General features: G+C 36.9%; 1 protein-coding gene across 6 annotated transcripts in view; it reads left to right on the forward strand.

The window, feature by feature from the left end:
* Window positions 1–1933: 1933 nt before the first annotated feature.
* The window catches only part of HNMT (histamine N-methyltransferase), a 51212-nt gene continuing 28830 nt past the window's right edge, over window positions 1934–24315 (forward strand). Inside the window, exons 1-4 of one of the 6 annotated variants that reach the window (XM_082689347.1) lie at window positions 1934–1988; window positions 3153–3184; window positions 9883–10029; window positions 21858–21910. In XM_082689347.1, the coding sequence (XP_082545473.1) occupies window positions 9893–10029; window positions 21858–21910 (190 nt within the window). In that variant the 5' untranslated portion in view covers window positions 1934–1988; window positions 3153–3184; window positions 9883–9892. Of the gene's footprint in view, window positions 1989–3152; window positions 3185–8880; window positions 9007–9260; window positions 9667–9882; window positions 10030–17344; window positions 17448–21857; window positions 21911–24315 lie in introns of those variants that run through there. The other 5 variants (XM_082689345.1, XM_082689346.1, XM_082689344.1 and 2 more) reach the window with 5 other exon arrangements.

Here is a 24315-nt window from a genome sequence, read left to right on the forward strand (position 1 = left end):
TGAAGGTCAAATAGGCTCGTATTATGTTTGTTGCAATTTGTTAGCAAAAAGATGACTTAAAATGATGGTTAATTTTCTCTGTCTCAAATTCTTTGTGAGTAATGGCTAAGAAACTTTCAAAGTCTTTGGTAGCCAGAAACTTTAAAGTTTTCCTTGGGTGATAAATTGGGATTGAGTTCATTGGACATTTTAGGTCTTTTCCAAGTAGGATGTGCTTTTGACTTCTTATTGCAAGGAAACTAAAGATAATTGGGCCTGTTGGAAGATTATTTGTGCTTAATTGATTCATAAATTTGCCATCTAAAGAATTCTGGACTAACAATACATAATTGGTTACTACTTAGCTTTCACTGGAGACTAAGGTTTCTAAGAGTTAAGACTGATGGAAATAAGGAAAGCAACTCAACATGTAGGAAAGTAGGAGATGTATGAGAAATAGGAACATATTTTTTGAAGGTAAATAGTCATTTTGTCCTAAAATGAGATTGGTTATTTGGAGAGAAATGGCTTGGGACAAAATCTGAATGCAAAAGAAAGTTGTAGAAGGTTTGTGAAGGGAAATCGTTGGAAAAAAATTTTTTGTGTGGCTGGGATGGACTAAAGTTAAAATGAATGGGTTTTAAAAACACACTGGTATAAAACTGGAATTCTGCTTTCTCTCTGTTAAAGAGACAAAGTTTTGGGGTACCTGGGTTGCTGAGTGGGTTAAGCCTCTGCGTTTGGCTAAGGTCATGATCTCAGGGTCCTGGGATTGAGTCCCATGTCCATCTCTCTGCTCTGCAGGGATCCTGCTTCCCCCTCTCTCTCTGCCTGCCTCTATGCCTGCTTATGATCTCTCTCTCTCTCTGTCAAATTAAAAAAAAAAAAAAGTTTTCTTGGATTGTCAGTCTTCTCTGAGAAGAAAATAGAAACAAAGCTTTCTGTTTTCTTTGTTGATCCAGAAAAAAACCAGTTTCTATGTTTTATTTTTATAAGGTTTTTAATGATCTGTAGCCCCTACTTATGAATTGCTTTAAAATATTCTAAGGTTTTAACAAACTTCCCCAAGATTTAAATTATAAACAAAGTCTCTGACTAATTAGTCTTGCTTGTTTGGTAAGTCACTCTCTGGTATAAGATCATCAGTTAATATTCTGATTATTCAAGTGTTATGTGTCACAGAAATAACTGAATTTTCTTGTCAGCTACATCATAATGAACTCTATATCAGATCATTAACAGTGTCCATTTCTAAGTTTTTGTTATTTATGACTGTTCTGATGCTCTTGTGAAATGTGCTTCATCTTTAAGAAGATTCATTAAAAGGACTTTAGGAAAATACAGGTATTTGGCATCTTTGAGATCCTAAAATTCGAAGAAATGGGTAAGAATTTCAGAACTAAATAAAAAGCTACATTCAAACTGAGTAAGAATTAGTAACATGGGACTAAATGAACCAAAGAAGAGGATTATAGTTTTGTGACTCTTGTTTGAAACACTGCTGGTTCTCTAATGTTTGTTTTTCCAGATTAAAGAGACTTTCTCTTAAGATATCTATGACTTACAGAAATGTGATAAAATATTCCTTGAATGAATTAAAGTGTTAAACATTTCTCTCTACCTGAATCCTCTGAAGTTCAAAAAGTCTCTGTAAGTATTCTTTCTTTTATGGCAATCATAGTTGTTTGCATAAGTACAATAAGAATCTGTTCTTCTTGTAATAGGACACTATTGGAGAAATTGGTTATTTTACCAAGGTTTGACTGGAATGTCATATATGAGAAACACACACATAGACTCAGATATGACCAGACAGCTTTAAGGAATTGAGGTTGAATTTGTGAAACAAAACAGAGCCACAAAGACCTTCAGATATCTTGGCCTGATACTTTGCTTACCAAGTTCCCAGCAGCCTTACCAGGTAAAGAAAGAATGTCACTTCCTGGCAGGTGCAGGAATGTCAGGATGCTTTGGGAACCTTGAGAAGATGAATTCACCCAAATCTACAGGTATTGCAGTCATATCTCATGGCAAGTATTTAGCTTGGTTTCTGGCCTAAAGACACTACTAAAAGTTCAATCTAGATCCCTTATGAAGAGTTCCAGCAAAGCAAATTTTGAAAGTTCTATATGGCCAATTACAATTCTCACTGAGCTCATGTAACTAATTAGGCCAACTATGTTAAAAATAGGACTTATTTTACAAGCAGATTTGTTTCAATTTGTCTATCTCTGGAAATAAGGGTGATTCTAGAGAGAAAAATTATGTTTCAGTAATGCATTTTAAGGATGTTAAATTCTAGTTCTGATTAACTTTGAGTATTGGTTGCTTGCCTAAGCTAGACAACTTGAGGTAAATTTCAGAGAGATTGCCATGATAGTTCATGTATAGACAGTTTTCATGTTTGTTATTTTGTGGGGATAGTCACATGAGCCCATGAGCATATGACTATTTGAGCAACTGAAAAAATGGGATGAATTTTCTCCCCAATAATTGTGTAACTCAAGTATCACCTTGACCAATTCTGTGTGGCTTGAATAACAAAATCACTCCTTAAAATCCAAAAGACAACCACTCCATAAGATTAACTATGGATTTGTGTAAATAATGGACAACCCTCTTTCTTTATTATTGTATTGGGTATTATACTTAGGGATACCCATATACCCAGATAAGTGTTCTCTCACTTGCCAGTGAATCCTCATAATTAGGATATTGTTAAGGCTAAACATCAAATGGTTTTATCCCTTAGCTCTATTTGTCCCAGGAGCTGCCTTTTATGATATAAAACTGCAAATAGAGGCCTTAGCCAGGTATACAGTGACTACCTTGAACTAAGCTAGACATATAGTCATGCACAAATTCAGAAGGTGACCCTCCAAAACCAAATGATCCCTGATATCCTGACTCCAGCTCAAGGAGGAACCTATGCTTTATGAAAACAAAGTGTTGTGTATATACCTCAGATGACCATAAACATGTGCCAGGATTCTATGAATACCCAAAGGTGGGTAGGTGTTTTAAATAATCTCTCTTTTTCCTTTAGTGATTGTTTAAACTCCTAGATTGGAAGAGGATTTTTGTCAACTGACTCTGATTTGTTTTTCTTTTTCTTTTTGTTACTCTAATCATGGTTTGCTGTTTTCTCCCCTGTTTCTCCACCTGGTGCTCAGACTCCATCACTGCCACATCTTCAAACCAACAGGTGATCCTTTGTACTGAGGGAAATTTTATATATGTGGTCTCCCTTGGATTCAGCCGCCTCTCTTTCATAACTCCTATACATATAAGTCCCTGACTGATCAATGTTGACCCATAGGCAGGGACATCTCTATGCCCCTATTCAGCAGGAAGAAGTTCTAGAAGATGAGACCTTCCACTTTCAGCAACCTTGAAGATTTAAGGGTCAAAATTATTCAGGGGAGAATGATGTGGAGAACAAAGGAAAAAAAAAATAAATTTCCCTTCCAGTCCATTGACAAGTACTTGAGCTATCTCAAGTAATCTTCCTCGTGGAGCTTAGCTACTTCGAGGGTAATACCTAGCTAAAAGCAAAAGGCAACTTCAGCTTGACACTAGCCCAGCCTCCAGAATTCTATTAAAAATATCTTTGGAACCTTCCTTCCTCTCTGTCCCCACAAGATAAATATTTGTAATCATCCCCCAAATATATGACCCACTGATATATCTCTGAAGGGTCTCAGGACTGTAAGGTTTTACAAGACAGTAGTAAATGACCTTATCCTAACGATAGCTAGCTCCTCAAGATCCTAGAAACCTTGTTTTCAAATTCCTTAGAGACTGTGCTATCCCTAACTGCCTCCTAACTTGAAAGTATATAATCAGCCACTCCTCCTGGCCTCAGGGCAATTCTTTCTGCCCATGGACCCTGTCCCCATTCTTTAGTAAAACCACACTTTTTGCACCAAAGATAACTCAGGAATTCTTCTTTACTGATTGTTCCCAAACCCAAACATTTTCACACCATTGCCATTTTGCTACTGTTTCTTCCTCTTTTATTTGTTTGTTTTTTGATATAGCACATACAAAGCCATACGAATAAAGGGAAATAAGCAAAAAGCAGAATCATACTCATAAACACAGAGAACTAACTGACAGTTTCCAGAAGGGAGGGGTGTGGAGTTTGAAAAAATAGGTGAAGGGAAGGGGGAGATACATGCTTCCAGTTTGGCAAGAATAAGTCACAGGAATCAAATGCACACCATAAGGAATATAGTCAATGATATTGTCACAGTGTTTCAGGATTTCTTTTCCTTCGCTGCCTGTGGTTCTTGGTCAGGTGGCTTCGGAGAATGAAGAGATAGACCAGGAGAAGAGTGGTGGGCAGCAAAGTTTACGAAGAGATAGTACAAAGCTCCTGAAGAGGGCGGGGGCCTGAGATGGTTCTCATTAGGGCTTCTAAGTCTAAGGGTTTTTAGGAGAATGTTGGCAGGCTGTTTTAATCTGATTAAATCTCCCTGTACCTGTCACCCAATTCAGTTTTTGTCCACTGCTTATCTACCTATCAGGTAGTTGTTCACGTGGGAAAAGGAGGAGGTATCCTTCCAGAATGATGTAGAGTAACAGGACAGGTTCCTTTTCCTTTTAAAGGTAGTTTCCTCTTAGGATGGGGGTCCTTTGCTCCTGCCTGCCTTACTTGCTACTATCCTCCATTAATAGTGATATATCAGGACAGATGGTAGCTACACTTGTGGTGAACACAGCATAATGTATAAACTTGTCAAATCACTATGCTGTACACCTAAAACTAATGTAACATTGCATATCAGCAATACTCAAATAAAAAATTTAAAAAAATTTTAAAAAAGTAAATAAGGGATACCGTTTGCTTGTTGACCTAGCATGGATAATATTATATTACTTGATGACAGGAAGAATACAGAATTACTCTACCTTTTTGTTGTCATTGTTCCAGAGTTCTCTAACATGGAAAATAATCAAGTTGAAAAGGTACAGAGTGGTAAGAAATAGTGTGATATAATTTTTTAAGAAATGGTCCATGACGTTAAACAAAATGAATTTGAATCCAGATTCTTTTCTCATGCGTTACATGATTTCATACAACTTATTTGTTCTGAGTCTTGCTTAATGATATCAATCGTTCCATTCCCAGAGGATTAAGAGTATTATGAGATAATGTGTGAAAGGCACTTTGACACAGTAACAGCGTAATATATCGTAAGTAATAGAGGACAGAAGCCCCAAAGAGGGATGAGAACATCTAAGAATTCTAACTACGACAATCTTTCAAAGCCTAGAAGAATCACATCCCAATGCACTGAAATAATTTATAAGAGCAAAAATGATGTTATTGTCAGTAACCTTTGAGAAGTCACAGCAAATGATAGATTGCTAGACTGTTGCCCCAATTTTTAAGAAAGAGGGGAAAAGAGGATTCATAAAATTTAGTAATTCCAACCAGCCTGCTAGATGTTTTAATCCCCAGGGACATTCCAGATTCATTATGGATTATGAAGCAGATAGTCTATTTGTAATTGTAGAAAGGAAGTTGTGATTGCTGAAACCAGCATTAAGTCAAGTGCAAGTCACACTGAAAGCAACAAGATTTTCCTTTTTGTGGAGGGGCTGAAAGACTAATCAGAGAAATGCCAAAATGCCACAGACATGGCATATCTGCATTTCAACAGGGCATGTGGCAAAGGTTTTATGAATATTAGGTTTTAATATGTTAGTATGCATTATAACTATCAGATAAATCTACTGAACCCTTTGTTTTTTTGTTTTGTTTTGTTTTGTTTTTGTAAAACAGTAAGTTACATCTGAAAGAACTTGGGTTGGGCAGAACATCATTGAGAAATATTAGTTTAGTCTAACCTGGACCCTAACAATCTGTATCAGTTAGACAATTTTTGGAATATTGTGTTTATTTGCAGACACCAATTTTTTAAAGAATCCCTGACAAACTAGTATGTCCAAAGGAAGAAACTAGCATAATGGATTATATAAAGCTATAGTGGAAATGAAATAATTAGTCATGGACTAATTTCCATTTCCATTAGTCATGGAAATAATTGGTCCTGTCATGGACCAAGTATCTGAGTACTCACCAAATCATATGTTGAAATATTAACCACCAACATTGTGGTATTGGGAGGTGAGGGCCTTTAAAAAGTGATTAGGTTATGAGTATAGAAGCCTCATGAACAGGATTGGTGCCCTTATAAAAGATTCCAGAGAACTTCCTGTCCTTTCTGACATGTGAAGAGGCAGTTAGAAGATGTCTGCTTAAGAACAAGAAAATGAGCCTTCCCCATATCCCGAATCTGCCAGCATCTGTAGATTTTGACTAGAATGTCAAATATGAGAAACACACACATAGACTCAAATATGCAGAGTTCTGAAAAATAAATGCTTGCTTTTTAAGCTACTTAGTGTGTAACATTTTTGTGATAGCAGTCCAAATAAACTAAGCATTATGGAATTAGGAAAGAGATACCTTTAGGAGTAGGGCTATCCTATGAGCCAACTTCAAATTTTTCAATAGGTGTTGTACAGGGAAGAAATTAGAATCATTCCATGTAGATTAAGTAGCCAGACACAGGAATACCATGTATAAGTTATAAGGAGGCAGATTTGGGCTGAACATAGAGTTTGTGACAGCACTGGTTTGGGTATCTGACAAAGGAGAATTATATTCCCAGTCCTGCCCCTTCCTTACTAGGCATCCTTGGGGAAAGGACCCAACCTCTTGGGATCTCAGTTTTCTCATCTGTCAAATAGGCAAGCCCACAGAGCTACTACAAAGTAAAAATCCTACACTAAACTAGAAAAGACCCATATAACTCTGGGCCCATAATAAGAACTCAGTAAGTGGAATTACAGTTTTATTATTAACAGTCAGAACCAGTCATGTAAAGGATGAAGACTATCTGACAGTGGAGAGTATCTCAATACTGAAAGTGATCAAGCAAAATTTTAATCTTTTAAAAATAACTGAACTATTGTGCACAGTTGTGACTCAGTCCGTCTTTATTAGCTGGCAATCACATAGTGACTTGCGGGGGAGAGAAGGCAGGTGCATTAACATACCATAACACAAGAACAAATGCCGTCAAAGTTGTAAGAGGGCCTGAAATTAAGAGCACTAAACAAACAAACACACACACACACACACACACAAACACAAAAACACACACACACACAAAAAAACACACAAACAAAAAGAAACACCTAAGCCTTTCGAGGCAAATATGGAAGGCTTCATGGAAGTGGTAGCACGTGAGGAGTGGGAACATTTTTGGTGGGCAGGGTAAAAGGAGAAGCAGGGCATTAGTCAAAGAGGGGCTACTGCATGGAGAAGCTGTGGGCAGGAAAGCACGGGGATATATCCAGAGAAGTAGCACAGTTTGAAGGCATGCATTAGCAAGGCTTAAAGGAAAATGAAACACAAGCCTGGATGATTTGGGGTGGGAGAGTCAAAGAATGAGCTTTAGACTTAACTTGGGTAATGGTGGAGATATAGTACACATGTGAGGGGAGAGGAGTGGCTTTATCATTACTGTGCTTTAGAAGACTGAATTTGGCAGTGGCAATACAATTGGCTAGGATCTGTGTGACTCCTAAGATCAGGAGGTCAGTATGGAAATGGCGCAGTAGGTTAAAAAAAAGGAGAATCTCAAGTAGGATAGAGGCAATAAGAGGGAAGAAATCCCAAATGAGAAATGAATGAAGAACAGACTGTTGAGGAAGATTTGGCAATGGGCCAGGTGATAGTCTTAGGGGAAGAGTGAGCTTTAGTTAGAAGTAGGTTTTGGTAGGAACTTTTGAAGGTAAGGTCAATGCCATTTCTTCACAACCGAGTATCACGCAGTATACCCTTACTAAATATTTGTTCAGGAGATGAATATGTGAATGAACCACTTGGATTAGCTCTAAAGGGAAGAGTGGGAGATCGTAATGAAGAACCAGAAGCTTGTGAGAGTCGGTCTGAGGAAGAACCAGGCTGGGTGGATAGACGCACGAGTTAAAGAGCATATGTCTGTCTGTCTATATGCAGTCCCAGGAGCTAAGTTAGGGCCGGTGGGCCAAATCCAGCCCAGCATCTTGTTTTTCATCCAGCCCATGAGCTAAGAATAACTGTTACTTTTTTCAATGACTGGAGAAAATCCAAAGAAGAATAGTATTTCATGACATGGAAAAAGGATATGAAACTCAGCTTTCAGTGTCTGTAAGTAAAACGGCAACTCTTGTTGTTTTCTTATTACAGAGGGGACTGGCCTGCCCCTTACATGAGCAGTAACAATGTGCTAATCATGATATAAAAGAATCCAGGAGAACTCTCACTACAACCCCACGAGATTTAATTCATTGTTCCCATTTTACTGATGAGCAAACAGAAGCTTCTGTCTCAGCCAAGGTCACACAGTTTCACACTACACCCACATCAATCTGCTTTTCCAGATTTCCCATTTTCTCCAGGTAAAGGCACAGCTCCAAGAGTAGTGTGACCATGAAGTGCTTATAAAAGAGGGCTTGGGAGTGTTGAATGCTTGGAGGGCAGTTTTGGAACTTAATCAGAGCATGGGAATGGCTTAGGCAGACACACTTCTAAGAGATGTATAGGAACTAACTCATTAATTCTTAAAACCTTTCCTGAGATAGATACTGTTATTAACATCCTAAGCTGGAGGAGTGATTTTCTTTTTTCTTTCTTTCTTTCTTTCTTTCTTTTTTTTAAAGATTTTATTCATTTATTTTGAGACAGTGTGAGAGAGAGAGCGCGCACAATCAGGGAAGAGGAGAGGGGAGCCAAGGGAGATAGGGGAAGTAGATTCCCTACTAAACAAGGAGTCTGATTCTGGGCTGGTTTCCAGGACCTTGGGATCATGACCTGAGGGAAGACACTTAACTGACTGAGTCACCCAGGTGCCCTGGGAGTGGTCTTTTTAAATACCTATCCTGGGTAAAAAGTCCAGCATGTGGATATTCTAACACTTTGCGTCTTTGGTGACAACGCTGGGCCACCCGAAGCTCATCCAACCCTAGGTAAGATCCAATGCTCAGAAGCACTTGGGGAATTCCTACAGACTTGGCTGGCTTTACCCTTTCTCCTGCATTTGTACCCAGAGAGTGATTTCTCATTCCCTTCACTGCCTCCAGCAGGCTTCTCAGACCTACTGGTTAATAGTTCCTTCCCCATGGTTTATGCTAAAGAGACTTCCTGAATCACAACAGCATTGGAAGAAAGGCAGTGCAGGAGTGTAACGTTCAAGTACTGAGCAGGGGGAAGGCAAGAAATTCTCCTATAGAAAGCTCGGACCGGAGCTAGGAGGAGGAAATCTGTCAAAGATTTCAACCCGGGAAGATTTCTGAAAATGGTCTTTAGCTCTTTCCATGGGTGTTTATCCCTGTGCTTGTCGCCTTTTGCCCTTAAAGCCGCCACTGTCCCACTTGGAATTTATGTCTGGCAGCTGCTCACAGACAGGATATTATTAGAATCCAGTCTGTGTTTTCGACTTTCTGAACTTGAAGCGTTAACAAACAAGTTGTAGCAGTGGATTTATTGCTTTACTTTCCCACCTCCCTTTCTTACAAAACAACAGTGTAAGGGTTAAAGTAGCAGCCAAAGTCCTGTACAAATGACTGACGTAATAATGAGATTTGCACACCAGCCTTCAGTGCCTGTTAAATTCAAAGCAGGTTTTGGTGGGTTTTGTCTTGTGTTGTTTTGTTTTTGTTTTGGGTTTTTTTTTTTTGTTTTGTTTATTTGTTTTGTTTTTGTTCTCCTTTTTTTGTTTTTTCTTTTTTTTTTTTTTTGTGGGGGAGGGAGGGTAGGAGGGAAAGGGTTCTGTTGAGGAGAAGAAATAAGGAACTGGGAAGAAAAGGAGGGGAAGTTAAACTTCCTTCTCTGTCTTCCATCAGAAAAGCAAACATGGCATCTTCCATGAGGAGCTTGTTTTCTGACCACAACAGATACGTTGAATCTTTTCGGAGGTTTCTCAACAGTTCCACGGAACACCAGTGCATGCAGGAATTCATGGACAAGAAGCTGCCAGGAATAATAGCAAGGTAACAAAAAAGGACGTTTTTGTCAAAAAGACAAGCCTCCGGCTCCTGGTGTGCAATGATAGATGGGTCGAGCCCAGCCCTGCAGGCTGGGCGCGGGGATAAGAAGGAGCTACTGATAGCAGCTTCCACCCAGCCCTCCTCGCCCCCACCCCCACCCCTGCGCCCCTTCTCCTGCAGTGCTTTAGTTAGATGCTCGCTTTCTATGTTCAAAGGCTCCGATTTGTGCAGGATTTCCAGCTGCGCGGAGATAAGCGTTAACCATTTGAAGGCATACAACCATGTTCGTTTGGGAAAAGAGGCAAATCTTTGAGCTCAGATTTTTCAGTCCTCCAGATTTCGCGTTTCAAAAACGTACCAAATGCAGAATTTAGTATTCTTTTGATTAGAATAAAATATAAATAGTTACCAAATACTGTTTACCCCAGTGGATTGAGGAAAGGGTGCTTCTGGGTTCTCCGAATATCCATTTAAATTCACTTCCTTATCCATTCTTACAGTTATCATTCTCAAAAAACAAAAACAAAAACAAAAACAACAACAACAACAAAAAAACCAAAAAAAAAAAAAAAAAACCCCGTCTTTTCCTTTCAACTTAATATTAGCAATGTGGTTCTTTAAAAAAAAAAAAAAAAAAAAAGGCATTTTCCCATTATCAGTGAAATTCACCAGTTCCTATCCTTCTTGCAGACTTTTTTTTTTTTTTTTTTTGGGTGATTAATGTGTTCAATTTGTGCCAGAGCTGATAAGCATTATGAGAGTAAAAGATTCCACATGCTAAAGATAATCAAATCACCTATCTGGGGGTGGACTGCTGTAACTTACTCTGCTTCAGGAAATAATGATAGAAAACTGGAAGAAATGACTGACTGTGGATCCAATTTGCAAAAGCAAAGAAAACTGATAATCTTTTGCTGGATTTCTCTATTGTAGGCCTGAAATTCTTTCACCAGGACAGTACCTCTGCCTGATGAAAGCAGGCATTGTTGGATGTGTGTGAAATTCCATTTCCCTTTATATTCTCCATGGTTCAGTTTTAATTTTTTTTAAATAGAGTGTTATATAATTTATTAAAAATTAGTTAAGTATTAGAACAATGATGCCAAAATCAAAGCAACCTCAAATACAGGTAACTTCTTATCTAGGAACTAATAATTTACTTCTTTGGGTCTTTTTGTTCATTTCAAAATTAAAGATTATAAGCTAATTTCTGAATTCTTTTGCAGTATTAAAGGTCTGTGTTCATATCTGTAGCTTATCCAGACCCTTGGTTTTCTTTAGTCATCAGTGGTTCGAAGAGGCACCGTGAATGGATATAACATAATGAATGATGACCCTATCTTCATGGTGTCCACAGTCTGTTTGGAAATACTGAATGTAGAATCTGTGAAAGACTGAAGAACTTTCAAAAGCATAACCAAATGAGCACTGCAGTGGTAAAAAAACAAAAACCTGGTTCCTAGCCCTATTTACTCCCCTCTCAGAAGCAACCACTTTCAACATTTTGAAGTATTTTAGTTGTTTCTTATGAAATTTTCTTTCCTAATTCTAAATAACATGTTATTCTTCTTTTTCTTAATTTTACTGTATTAAAATAGCTAAATCAACACATACATTTCTTTCCCTATCATGTCAGTATATTTATGTCAAAATTTTGGGTTCAATAATTTGAATGTTTATATCATTTTGCCTATGTACCTATTATACATAATTGAATGATACATTATACTACAATCACATTTCCTTTCAGGTACTTTTTGCTTTTTTCCTAGAGTTAACTATTGTTTTGATTTTAGTTTCTTTTCTTGGTTTTCAATGTACCTGTCACTACTTGTACCCCAAGCAGAAGGATTAATTTTCTCTCAATAAAATCCAACAAATCAAGTCATCGTTAATTTTTCCCCATGGGAACATCTTTTCTGGAACTCTGTTCATCTTTTCCACTCTGGTGATTTGCTGGTGATCTGCCATACAATTATTGATAGAATTTAGTTCACCTTCTAGAAATTCTCTTCTCCTCTCTGCAGTACTGAATACCCTGATTCTGGTTCTCATGTCATTCTTTTCTTGATTTCTTTAGACTTTTATCATCCTCGACTTTGTCCTACCCCTCCCCGCCACTTCTTCTTCTTGTTGTTTAAGGCTTCCCCAGAAAGAGTGCATGAAAAGTAAACTTCTTTGAGATTTTGTTATGTTTAAAAGTAACTTCAATCTATGGTCATCTTTATTAGATAGCAATTGCTATCCTGAAATGTTATATCAGAAATTTAAAGGTATTTTTTCATTTTCTTTTAGCAACTAGAGTTTCTATTGAGAAATCCAATGTCCTTCAAATTGTTCTTCTTTGGCTTGTGACCTTTCTGTTTTGTTTTGTTTTTGTTTTCCCTACTTAGTCGTTTTAAGGATGTTCTGTCTAGTATTCTAAAATTTTAAGATGAGTTGTAGTGTGGGACTTTTTCACACATTTTATTTTTAAGATTTTATTTGTCAGAGAGAGAGGACAGCAGGCGGAGCAGCAGGCAGAGGGAGAAGCAGACTCCCCACTGAACAGGGATTCCAAATCAGGACTCGATCCCAGGACCCTGGGGTCATGAGCTGAGCTGAAGGCAGAGGCTTAACCGACTGAGCCACCCAGGCATTCCTTTTTCACACATTTTTGTGGGTAGTCCCTGGGCCACTTCAATCAAGATTTTGATCTTTCATCTCAGGGAAATTTGGTATTATTTTATCATCCCTTCTCTCTGATTTTCTTTCTGGATATTATATTCATCAAACACCAGACCTCCTGAATTAATTCCCTAATTTTCTTACATATCCAATTTTTACAATTTTATCTTATAGTCCTTCTATTAATTTTTTTACTATTATAGTTTTAATTTTCAAAAGTTTTCTTTTTTATAGCCTGTTCATCTTTCACAGGTGTAATACCTTTTTTATCTATTATAAAATTTTCCTGTGCTCTCTGCATATTTCTTCTGAGTGCTCTTTTTCTGTTTCTTTTGGTCCCTCTCATATTAGGGGAACTTCCTAGCTACCTGATGTGATTTGATTATCCCTCCAATCAATAGTGAGACACTAAAAAAAGTGTTCAGATCCTTTTTGTGTATGTAAGTGAAGTTTGAGTGGGTGACTCACTGTAGGAATTGGATGTGAATTCAGTTGTTTACTGAGAGATTCTCGGAGGTCAGTATTGTAAGTTTATTCATTAAGATGGTTTGTTTCCTTGGAGAAACAATCCCCATCTGGATGCAAAGTGTGGGGTGGGGAGAGTTCCAGTATATTGCTGTAAATAATAAATTGTGTTGCTGTTGTTATATGTTATACATTTATTATTTTTAAAAAATATTTTACTTATTTATTTGATAGAAAGAGACTCGGTGAGAGAGGGAACACAAGCAGGGAGAATGGGAGAGGGAGAAGCAGGCTTCCTGCTGCACAGGGAGCCCAATGCCAGGCTCAGTCCCAGGACTGTGGAATCATGACCTGAGCCGAAGGCAGACACTTAATGACTGAGCCACCCAGGCACCCCTATATGTTATACAGTTAGATCCCTGGCTGGAAAATGGTAAGTTTTCAATAATTATTCATCATAATGTGTGAAATAGGTTCATTGTAGTGTCTAATTCATAGAAAAACTGTGAAGATTCAAAGAGTGAAATCACTTAGTTGTGGCTGGACAATTGCTTGACAATTGCTGAACGATTAGCAATAACAATTCCTATTACATGTTGAGTGCTTGTCATGTGCAGACACATTTCTAAGAGATTTACGTGAATTAAATCACTTAATCCCCACAGCTGTTCCTTAAACTAGATACTATTACTTACAATTCTATACAGTAGGTGGTATTATTATCCTATTTCATAGGTAGTAAAGATGCAGAGAAATTAAATAACTTGCTTAAGGTAATATGTCAGTAGGCCATGGCTTCAACCTTGGTGCTGTGCTCCATGGCTTCACTATGCTATCTCCAGATATAAAGCAGTTTTAAGAATTAACCAAGCCCATAGATAGGGATGGGTGTATTAGGACTATGATCATGAGTGGGAAGATAATTAGAACTAAGGAAGGCAATTCATTCATAGGTGTCCTTGAATCTATCCTTTGTGAACTTGGCTTCAATCTGTTTTTGTTCTACTACTCTGTCCAGGCTCTCTCACATCAGGGGAAAAAAAGCAGCTGCAAAGCTAGAGTCCACATAAATACCACTCCCGGTTCCTGTTTTCCCTTTCCATTCTCACCCTTTCATTATAGTACAACAATCTCTAGATCTTATTTCTCTTTATTCAGCTCACTTTTAATCTCACTGCCATCTGACTTCTGCCTTCAACATTCTTTTTAAAACTATTATCAAAGATACTCGTATTGCCAAATTCAATGGAGATGATTCCTCTTTATTTTTTGGTAGTACACTCTGCTACTGTTAACACTACTAATGGCTTTCTCTTTCTCTGATTCTATCCTCTCTGAGCTTTACTGTTTTCTTCTTTGCCCCCTTTGTGTGTTCCCCATAAACCAGTGACTTTTAAAAGTTGGCATTACATCATTATCCTACTACTTGTCTAATTCTTTGCAGTATGCTTGGGTGGTAGAATCCAGTCTCCTAGTTAGACCATAACTTTATGATGCTAACTTTCCAGAATACATCATTGGCCCAATCTGTCTCCCACTCAACTTAAATTTTGCATATCGAAATGTTTGTAGAATTCCAATTAAAAAGAGAAAACAAAAAACAAAGCACCCTGACAAAACACAAACTTGCCTTCAAACTATATTCTCCAGCTTCTTTTTTTTCACCATATGCAGTCACCCAAGCTGGAAATTCGACAGTCATAATACCGTTTTCCCTTTTATTAGCATCAATCAAAAGCAAGTCCTACTGCTACCTCCCAGTAAATCAACCGATTCCATTTCCAGTACTAGAACCATATACTGAGCTCTAGTTTTTTCTTTAGTTTTAATCAAAGTATAGTTGATATACAGTATTGTTTCAGGTACACAATGTAGTGATTCCACAAGCATACACATTACAAAATGCTTACAACAATAAGTATAATTACCACTTGTCACCATAAATTATTACAGTATTATTGACTATATTCCCATGCATTCCCATGCTTATTTGTTTTATAACTGGATGTTTGTATCCTTTAAACCCCATGCCTATTTCACCCATCACCTCACTCCCCACCCTCTGGCAACCACGTGTATTTTCTATATTTATGAGTCTGCTTCTGTTTCTTGTTGTTATTGTTGTTGATGATGCCTATTAGTTTTGTTTTTTAGATCTGATGTATATGTGAAATTATAAGGCATTTATCTTACTCCATCTTCTTTATTTCACTTAGAATACCCTCTAAGTCCATCTATGTTGTCACAAATGGCAAGATCTCATTTTTTAGATGGCTGAGTAATATTCCGTTGTGTATATGTATCACATATTTCTCCATTCATCCATTCTTACTTAGGTTGCTTCCATATTTTGACTTTTATAAATAATGGTAAGCATAGGGGAGCGTATATCTTTATTTAGTGTTTTCCTTCTCTTTGGGTAAATACCCAAAAGTGGAATTGCTAAATTGTGTGGTATTTTTATTCTTAATTTTTTAGGAATCTGTTTTCCATACTCTTTCCATACTGTTTTCCATAGTGGCTGAACCATTTTACATTCTGACCAGCAGTGCACCAGCATTCCCCTTTCTTCACATCCTCACTGACACTAGCTATTTTTTGTCTTTTTGATACTACCCATTCTGACTGTTGTGAAGTAATATCTCACTATGGTTTTCATTTACACTGCCCTGACATTTAGTGATGTTAAGCATCTTTTCATGTGTCTGTTGGTCATCTGTATAGCCTCTTGGGAAAATGTCTATTTAGGTCCTCTAAGATTTTTAATTGGACTTTCTTTCTTTCTGTCTGTCTTTCTTTCGTTCCTTCTTTCTTTCTTTCTGTTGAGTTGTAGGCATTCGTTATATATTTTAGATGTTAACCCTTTATGGGATATGTCATTGGCAAATATCTCCTCTCATTCACTAGGTTGCCTTTTGTTTTGTTAGTGGTTTCTTTGCCATGCAAAAGCCTTTTAGTTTGAAGTACTCCCAACTGTTTATTTTTGCTTTTTGTTTCCCTTATCTGAGGAGACAGAGGAAATATCTTGTGAAGGCTAATGTCCAAGAGATTACTGCCTATGTTTTCTTTTAGGATTTTTATGGTTTCATGTCTTATATTCAGGTCTTTAATCTATTTTGAGTTTATTTTTCCTTATGGTATGAGAATGTGATCCAGTTTCATTCTTTTGCATGTAGCTATCCAGTTTTCCCAGTAACATTTATTGAAGAGACTGTCCTTCACTTGTTCTATTTTAAGATTTATTTGTTTGTTTTAGAGTGAGAGAGCATGGCAGAGAGAGAATCTTTCAAGTAGACTCTCCACTGAGCATGGAACCTGACATGGAGCAAAATCTCATGACCCATGAGATTATGACTAAACCAGGAGTCAGATGCTTAATCAACTAAGCCACCCAGAAACCCTCTCATTGTATATTCTTGAATCGTTTGTCATAGGTTAATTGAGAATATAAGTATGCATTTATTTCTGGGCTTACTATTCCATTCCATTGATCTATGTGTCTGTTTTTGTGCTAGTAGCATATACTTTTGATTATTATCACTTTGTAAATATAGTTTGAAATCTGGGATTGTGATACCTCTAGCTTTGTTGTTTTTTTCTCAAGATTCCTTTGGCTATTTGAGGTCTTTTGTGGTTACTTACAAATTTAAGGATTATCTGTTCTAGTTCTGTGAAAAACACTATTGGTATTTTGAGCGAAATTGTATTAAATCTGTATATTGCTTTAGGTCATATGGACATTTTAACAATTTTAATTCTTCTAATCCATGAGCATGGTATATCTTTTCATTTATTTCTGTTCCTTTAATTTCTTTTATCAGTGTCTTATAGTTTTCAGAGGATAAATGCTTCACCTCCTTGTTTAAATTTATTCTGAGATATTTTATTCTTTTTTAATACAATTGTAATTGGGATTGCTTTCTTATTTCTCTTTCTGCCAGTTTGTTACTAATGTACAGAAATGGAACAGATTTTTATTAATTTTGGATCGTGCAACTTTACTGAATTGATTTCATACCTCTAATAGTTTTTTAGTGCATCTTTAGGTTTTTGTACATAAAATATCATATCTATAAAGAGTGACAGTTTAACTTTTTCCTTAATAACATGGATGTCTTTTCTTTTTCTTGTCTGCTTGCTGTGGCTAGGACTTCAGTACTATGTTGAACAAAAGTGGTAAGAGTGGACATCCTTATCTTGTTCCTGACCTTAGAGGAAAAGCTTTCAACTTTACACCAGAGTATAATGCTAGCTGTGGGTTTTTCCTGTATGGCCTTTGTTATGTTAAGGTATGTTTCCTTTAAGCCCACTCTGTTTACAGTTTTTAACATTAATAGATGTTCAATTTTGTCAAATGCTTTTTTGCATCTAATGAGATGATCATTTGCTTTTTGTCCTTCCTTTTGTTAATGCGGTATATCACATTGATTGATTAGCAGATATTGAATCATCCTTGTATCCCAGTATCAATCCTATTTGACTGTGGCGAGTGATCCTTTTAATGTGTTGTTGAATTTGGTTTGCTACCATTTTGTTGAGAATTTATGCATCTATGTTGGATACTGGTCTGTAATTTTTTTTAAAAATTAGTATTTTTATTTCATTTTGGTATGAGGGCAATGCTGGCCCCACAGAATGAATTGGGAAGCATTACTTCCTCTTCCAGTTTTTGGAATAGTTTGGGGAATAATAGGTATTAACTCTTCTTTAAATATTTGGTAGAATTCTCCTGTGAATCCCTCTAGTCCTGGACTTTTGTTTGTTGGAAGTTTTAAAATTACTGATTCAGTTTTGTCAATAGTAATCTGCCTGTTAAGATTTTTCTATTTATTCTTGATTCAGTCTTAGAAGATTATATTTTTCTAGGAATTTATCCATTTCTTCTATTTCTCAGTGTATAATTTGTTTGCATATAATTTTTCATAGTATTTCTTATAATCCTTTGTATTTCTGTAGTGTCAGTTGTAACTTCTCTTTCATTTATGATTTTATTTGAGTCCTCTCTCCACTTTTCTTAATGAATCTGACTGAAGGTTTATGAATTGTTTAACTTTTCAAAGAACCAGCTCTTGGTTTCACTGATCTTTCTAATTGTTTTTTAAGTCTTGATTTCATTTATTTCCTCTCTGATATTTGTTATTTCCTTCATTCTACTAACTTCAAGCTTCATTTATTCTTCTTCTAGTCCTTTAGGTGTATGATTTGATTGTTTGAGATTTTTCTTGTTTCTTAGGTAGACCTGTATCACTATCAACTTCCCTTTTAGAATTGCGTTTGTTGCATCCCAAACATTTTGCACTGCTGTGTTTCCAGTTTTATTTTTCTCCAGGTATTTTTTAAAAATTTTCTCTTTGATTTTTTAGTTGACTCATTGGTTTTTTTAGTAGTGTGCTGCTTAGCCTCCATTTCCTCCCCTCTTTTTCCTTATAATCGATTTCTAGTTTCATATTGTGATCTTTTCTGATGTTTGATGTAATTTCACTTCTCTTAAGTTTATTGATACAAGTTTTGTAAGCTAATATGATCTGTCTTAGAGAATGTCTATGTGCACTTGAAAAAAATGTGCCACTGTTTGCTTATTAATTTTCTGCCAGGATGGTCTATCTATTGATGTAAGTGGGATGAAAGTCCCCTACTATTATTGTATTACTGTTACTTGTTTATGTCTGATAATATTTGATTTATATATGTAGGTGCCTCTCTGTTGGGTGAATAAATATTTACAATTGTTAATAATTGTTTTTGTAGCTCTTCTCTTTTGTTTTGCTCTTGCTGTATTGCCAGGTGATTTGATTACTTTCTTTAGTGTAAAGCTTGGATTCCTTTCTCTTTACTTTTTGTGTATCTACTATAGGGGTGTGTGTGTGTGTGTGTGTGTGTGTGTGTGTGTGGTTACTATGAAGTTCACATATAACATTTTATGTATATAACAGTCTATATTAAATTTATGGTTGCTTAAATTCAAACACATTCTAAAATAAAAACATTTTTACTTCTGTTCCATGTTTTATGTATATAATATCATATTTTACAACTTTTTATTCTGTGTAATCCTTAACTAATTTTTGTAGATAGAATTTATTTCATTACTTTTTATGTTTTACCCTTTATCCTAGCTTTATTTGATTTTTACCAGTGAATTTTTTTTCCTTCATAGTTTTCTTATTTCTAGTTATGGCTTTCTCTTTTCCACATAAAGAAGTCCCTTTAACATTTCTTGTGAGTCTGCTTTAGTGATGAACTGCTTTAATTTCTGTTTGTTTGGGAAACTCTCTCTCCTTCAATTCTGGATGTTAATCTTACAGGTAGAATACTCCTGGTTGTAGGCTGCTTTTCTTTCAGCACATTGAATACATCTTGCCACTATCTTCTGACCTGGAAAACTTCTGGTGAAAAAATCAGGTTATAGCATTGTGGGATTTCTTCTGTACATAAGTGCTTTCTTTTCTCTTGCTGCTTTTAAGATTTTCATCTTATCTTTAGTTTTTGGCATTTTAACTATTATGTATCTTGGTGTAGACCTCCTCTGGTTCATCTTGTTTGGGGCTCTCTGTTATTCCTGAAACTGCTTCCTCCCACAGGTTGGTGAAGTTTTCAGCAATTATTTCTTTGAGTAAGTTTTATGCCCCTTCTTTTCCTTCTGGCACCCCTATAATACAAATGTTAGTACTCCTGATGTACAGAGGTCCCTTAACCTATCCTCATTTTTTGAAAATTTTTCTTTTTGCTGTTCAGCTTGGGTGCTTTCCATTATCCTGACTTCCAGATTGCTGCTCTGTTCTTCTGCATCCTCTAATGTGCTGTTGATTCCCTCTAGTATATTTTCCATTTCAGTTATTGTATTCTTTAGCTTTGATTGGTTCTTTTTTCCATTTTTCTGTCTTTTTACTGAAGTCCTCATAGAGTTCATCCACTCCTCTTCCAAATCTGGTGAGCACCTTTATAAACATTACTCTCATTTCTTCATCAGGTACCTGCTTATCTGTTTTGTTTAGTTCTTTTTCTGATATTTTGTCTTGTTCTTTGTTTGGAGCATATTCCTGTGTCTTCTAATTTTTTTTGATACTCTGTTTATTTCTGTGCATTAGTTGGTCAGCTATATCTCATGGTCTTGAAAGTAGTGGTCTTATGTAGAAGGCATTCCGTGGGGCCCAGTAATGCAGTGCCTCCATTCGCCAGAACCAGGTGCTCCTGGGGTGTCCCTTGTGTGGGCTTTCTGTACCCTCCTGTGATCAGATTGCAACTACTGTGAGCACAATGATGGCCAGAGATGGCCTATAGCTTGGATGGCTGACAGACCAAGCTATAGCTTCTGGGCACTTGCTGGTCAGTGGTGTAAGCTCCCAAGACAGCTTTCAGAGAGGCTTAGCCACAATTACTGCAGGTTTGCTGGTGGGTGGGGCTGCCCCTTAGTATCCTCAGTGAAGAAATCACTTTTGTGGGGCACTGGTCCCAGGTGGGGTTGTCTTCTGGGTGTGATGGTGTAGGACCTGCTTTGAAGGGCTGCCTGCTGGGGCAGGTCTGCAGGGGTTTGCCAGGAAGAGCAAGCAGTAGATGGAGAGTGGCAACATTGGCTACTACCAACATCTAGCTAGTTAGACTGAAAAGGGGCAAGAAAAATGAGGCCTGCCAAAACTTCCATTCCTGGAGAAAGCTTCTACCCTCCAGCACAAACGCTGAGATTAGTTAATACATTTCTTCCTTCATGTCCAGGTACTTTTCAAACTTCTGTCTCTGTACTGGGTCTCTGATTGAGTGATATTGTGTGCTGACCTTTTAGGAGCAGAGTCTCCGTTTTCTATGGCCTGGCTCTCCTGGAGTTAATTCCTGCTGATTTTTCAAAGCCAGATTTTCTGAAGGCTTGTCTTCCTCGTATAGGTTCCTGTAACACGGGGTGCATCAGGTGGGGCTTCACCCCCTCACACCTTAGGAAGGATCTCCTTGCCTTTGATACCCCTCCAGCCTGTAGTTGCCATGCTGAGGGTTTGGGTCCTCCCTACGTCCACCCCTCCTACCCTTCTTGATATGGCTTCTTTATGTCTTTAGCTGTGTAAAATCTCCTTCTGCTAGTCTTCAGGTTGTTTTTGGGGTGAGTTGTATTATATGTCATTGTGGCCTCAGTGTGTCTGTGGGAGGAGATCAGTTTAGGATCCTACTACTTTGCCATCTTTCCCTTTTCTTAATACTGGATTGTATTATCTCACATTTTAACTTAAGAACAAAACAGAGTTTTATTCACTTTTATATCCCTAATGCTAAATATGGACACACAATAAATGTTTAAAAACATTTGTTCATTGAAAGGAAGTTATCAAGAAAGAAGAAAGCATATATACAGTATTAATCACCTTAGCCTTCCTTCTACTATAATGGATGGCTTATTAGATCACTAGACTCAAAGGCTCACTTTATCTGGTTTTTTTTCTCCATACAATCTCTAAACAAATAGCATTTCCTGTCTCTGAAATGTTTATAGTGCTCTTTTCAAAAGTCTCACAGTTCAAAGTCATTAATGAGTAGAACATATTTTCTAAAGATTTCTAAACACAGCAGTGTAACCACTGACCTGAGTGTGACCTTTCATGTTGACCTAGATTTGTTCATTATAATTTTAGTTTATTCTCTTAAACTAGATTCAATAATCAGATTTTACAAAGCACATAGCACATTTTTCTTAAATGACATAATTTTTTTTTCAGGATTGGTGATAGAAAATCTGAAATTAAGATTCTAAGCATTGGCGGAGGTGCAGGTATGAATAACACATTTTTAAAATTTGTATTTCACTCCAACCACCGTGCTGTTTGATAGCAATATTTTTCGTTCTTTAAGATAACTATTTTTCTTTGCTTTTGGAGGAGATTGGCTTATTAAAACTAGTAAGAGTAGTATTATTTCAACTAAGATTAAAGCCCCTATAAGGGGCACCTGGGTGGCTCAGTGGGTTAAAGCCTCTGCCTTTGGCTCAGGTCATGATCCCAGAGTCCTGGGATCAAGACCCATGTCAGCCTCTCTGCTCACTAGGGGGCCTGCTTCCTCCTCTCTCTCCGCCTGCCTCTCTGCCTACTTGTGATCTCTGTCAAATAAATGAATAAATAAAATCTTAAAAAAAAAAATAAAGGCCCTCATAATTTTGTAACACTTGAGATTTAAGCCTTCATTAGTATAGAAATACGGATAAGATGTAGCATTTAATATTTATTTTTTTAAGATTTTATTTATTTGACAGAGAGAGGGAATGAGAGAGAGAGAGAGTGCAAGCCTGAGCAGGGGGAGCTATAGAGGGAGAAGCAGACTCCCCACTGAGCAGAGAGCCTGATATGGGACTCAATCCCAGGACCCTGGAATCATGGCCTGAGCCGAAGGCAGATGCTTACCTGACGGAGCCACCCACGTGCCCTGAAGTGGCTTTTTAATACTTTTTTATAAATGGAAAAACACATAGAGTAAATTTAAAGGTAACTTTTATCCCAAATCATTTAATTGTTCAGGGTAAAGGAAAATTTCACAGGATATTCCTTACGCTTGTGCCACCTATGCGTGGTCGTGGACGGCTTGCTGGTTTGCAAACTGTTAATGGTCCAGGAGGAGACAAAGAAGCATGCACTAAAATGTAAATCTGTGCACAGCTCCCTTCATTGAGAAACTATCAATATAAGGGGAAAATATGTTTAATGACATAGTTCATTTATACTCTTATGGCCCCACTCTTTGTGTTACACTGGCCAAAACCTTTCCCTTCCTTGGATTCAGTTGCCAAACTTCCCCTCCAAAACACTCCCAAACCCACTTTTACAAGCACTTCATGGCCTCACTACTCTTAGATCTGTGCATGTATCCTAGGAGAAAATGGATGTCTGAAAAGGCAGATTGATGTGGGTGTAGTTTCTGACTCTGCCATTAGAGCTTCTGTTTACTCTTCAGTAAAATGGAAACAATGAATTCTACCCCATAGGGTTGTAGTGAGAACTATACAGATAAAGCACATTGTTACCACTCCTGTAAGGTACAGGCTGGTCCCCTCTTCAAAAATAAAACAAAAAATTTCATTTGCAGACTTCCCCTCATAACTCTTGAGTAGTGTTGGTTTTATTTTTAAGTTGCTGGTCACCTGGAGATCTGAGTTAATATATTGATATGTAAAGTATAATTATATATATATTACTTATATATTTATACCTTTCTTTATTCCTTTGTTTCTTTTATTATTTTTGATTAAGTGATATTTTTGATTTTTATTATTTTGATTAAGTGATAGCTTAGTATTGGTTACTTCCTGGTAAAAAGTAAACACTACACTACAACATGTTATATAGTGTCAAGTGGTGATCTCTCGGGTTTCTCAAGTATAAATGCTCTAGTGACATGTGAGTAAGTTAAATTGTGACCCATGTGAACCCAAAGATAACTAAGAGCCCTCTAATGGAATTAGAATCATTTGCTTTTAATGTAGTCATTTATTCATTTTTCATACAATATACTGTGATATGATGTAATGAGGGCTAACTATTTAAAATAATTTTTGTTTATTATTATCTTCTACCAAGAAAATAAAAACCAGCAAGGACAAATAATGAAGGATACTGTCATGAACAGTATTTTAGAGATTGCTTAAGTGAAAATATCCTATCATTGCTTATTGATATTCTGAGTCCTAAGGATTATAAAAGTAAATTCATTTAATCAAGACAATTTTTCCAGTGAGTTCTGCATATGAATTTCAGGCACCCAACAGGCAGTGAGACTATCATTTGATAGTGTCACTTGTGCTTGGACAAGAAGAGAAGCCCTACAAGGAAAAGTAATTAAAAACAATCTCTATCATGGCCAAGTTAATTGACCTTTTAATATAAAGTTAATTGAATTTCTAATGTAAATTTGTCCAGATGCTTATAAGCTATCTAGAGAAAGGAACATTTGGCCTGCACAGTGATTCCTTACACAGAGGTGCACATAGGAGCTAATATAGAGAACTTACCAAAACAAAGGAAGCAACACTTGGAATTTTTCTGACTGAGCCCTAACATTGTATTAATAACAGGCTCTGCCTTGGGGAGAGAATATGGGTGCCCTTTAAGGTTACTCTTCATAAGAAATTGATCAGAAATATAAGAAGAACTCCAAAGGAAATTCAAGCTATAGATAACATTCTTGCTT

Source organism: Mustela nivalis (assembly GCF_964662115.1).
Source record: "Mustela nivalis genome assembly, chromosome: 11".
Taxonomy (NCBI): Eukaryota; Metazoa; Chordata; class Mammalia; order Carnivora; family Mustelidae; genus Mustela; species Mustela nivalis.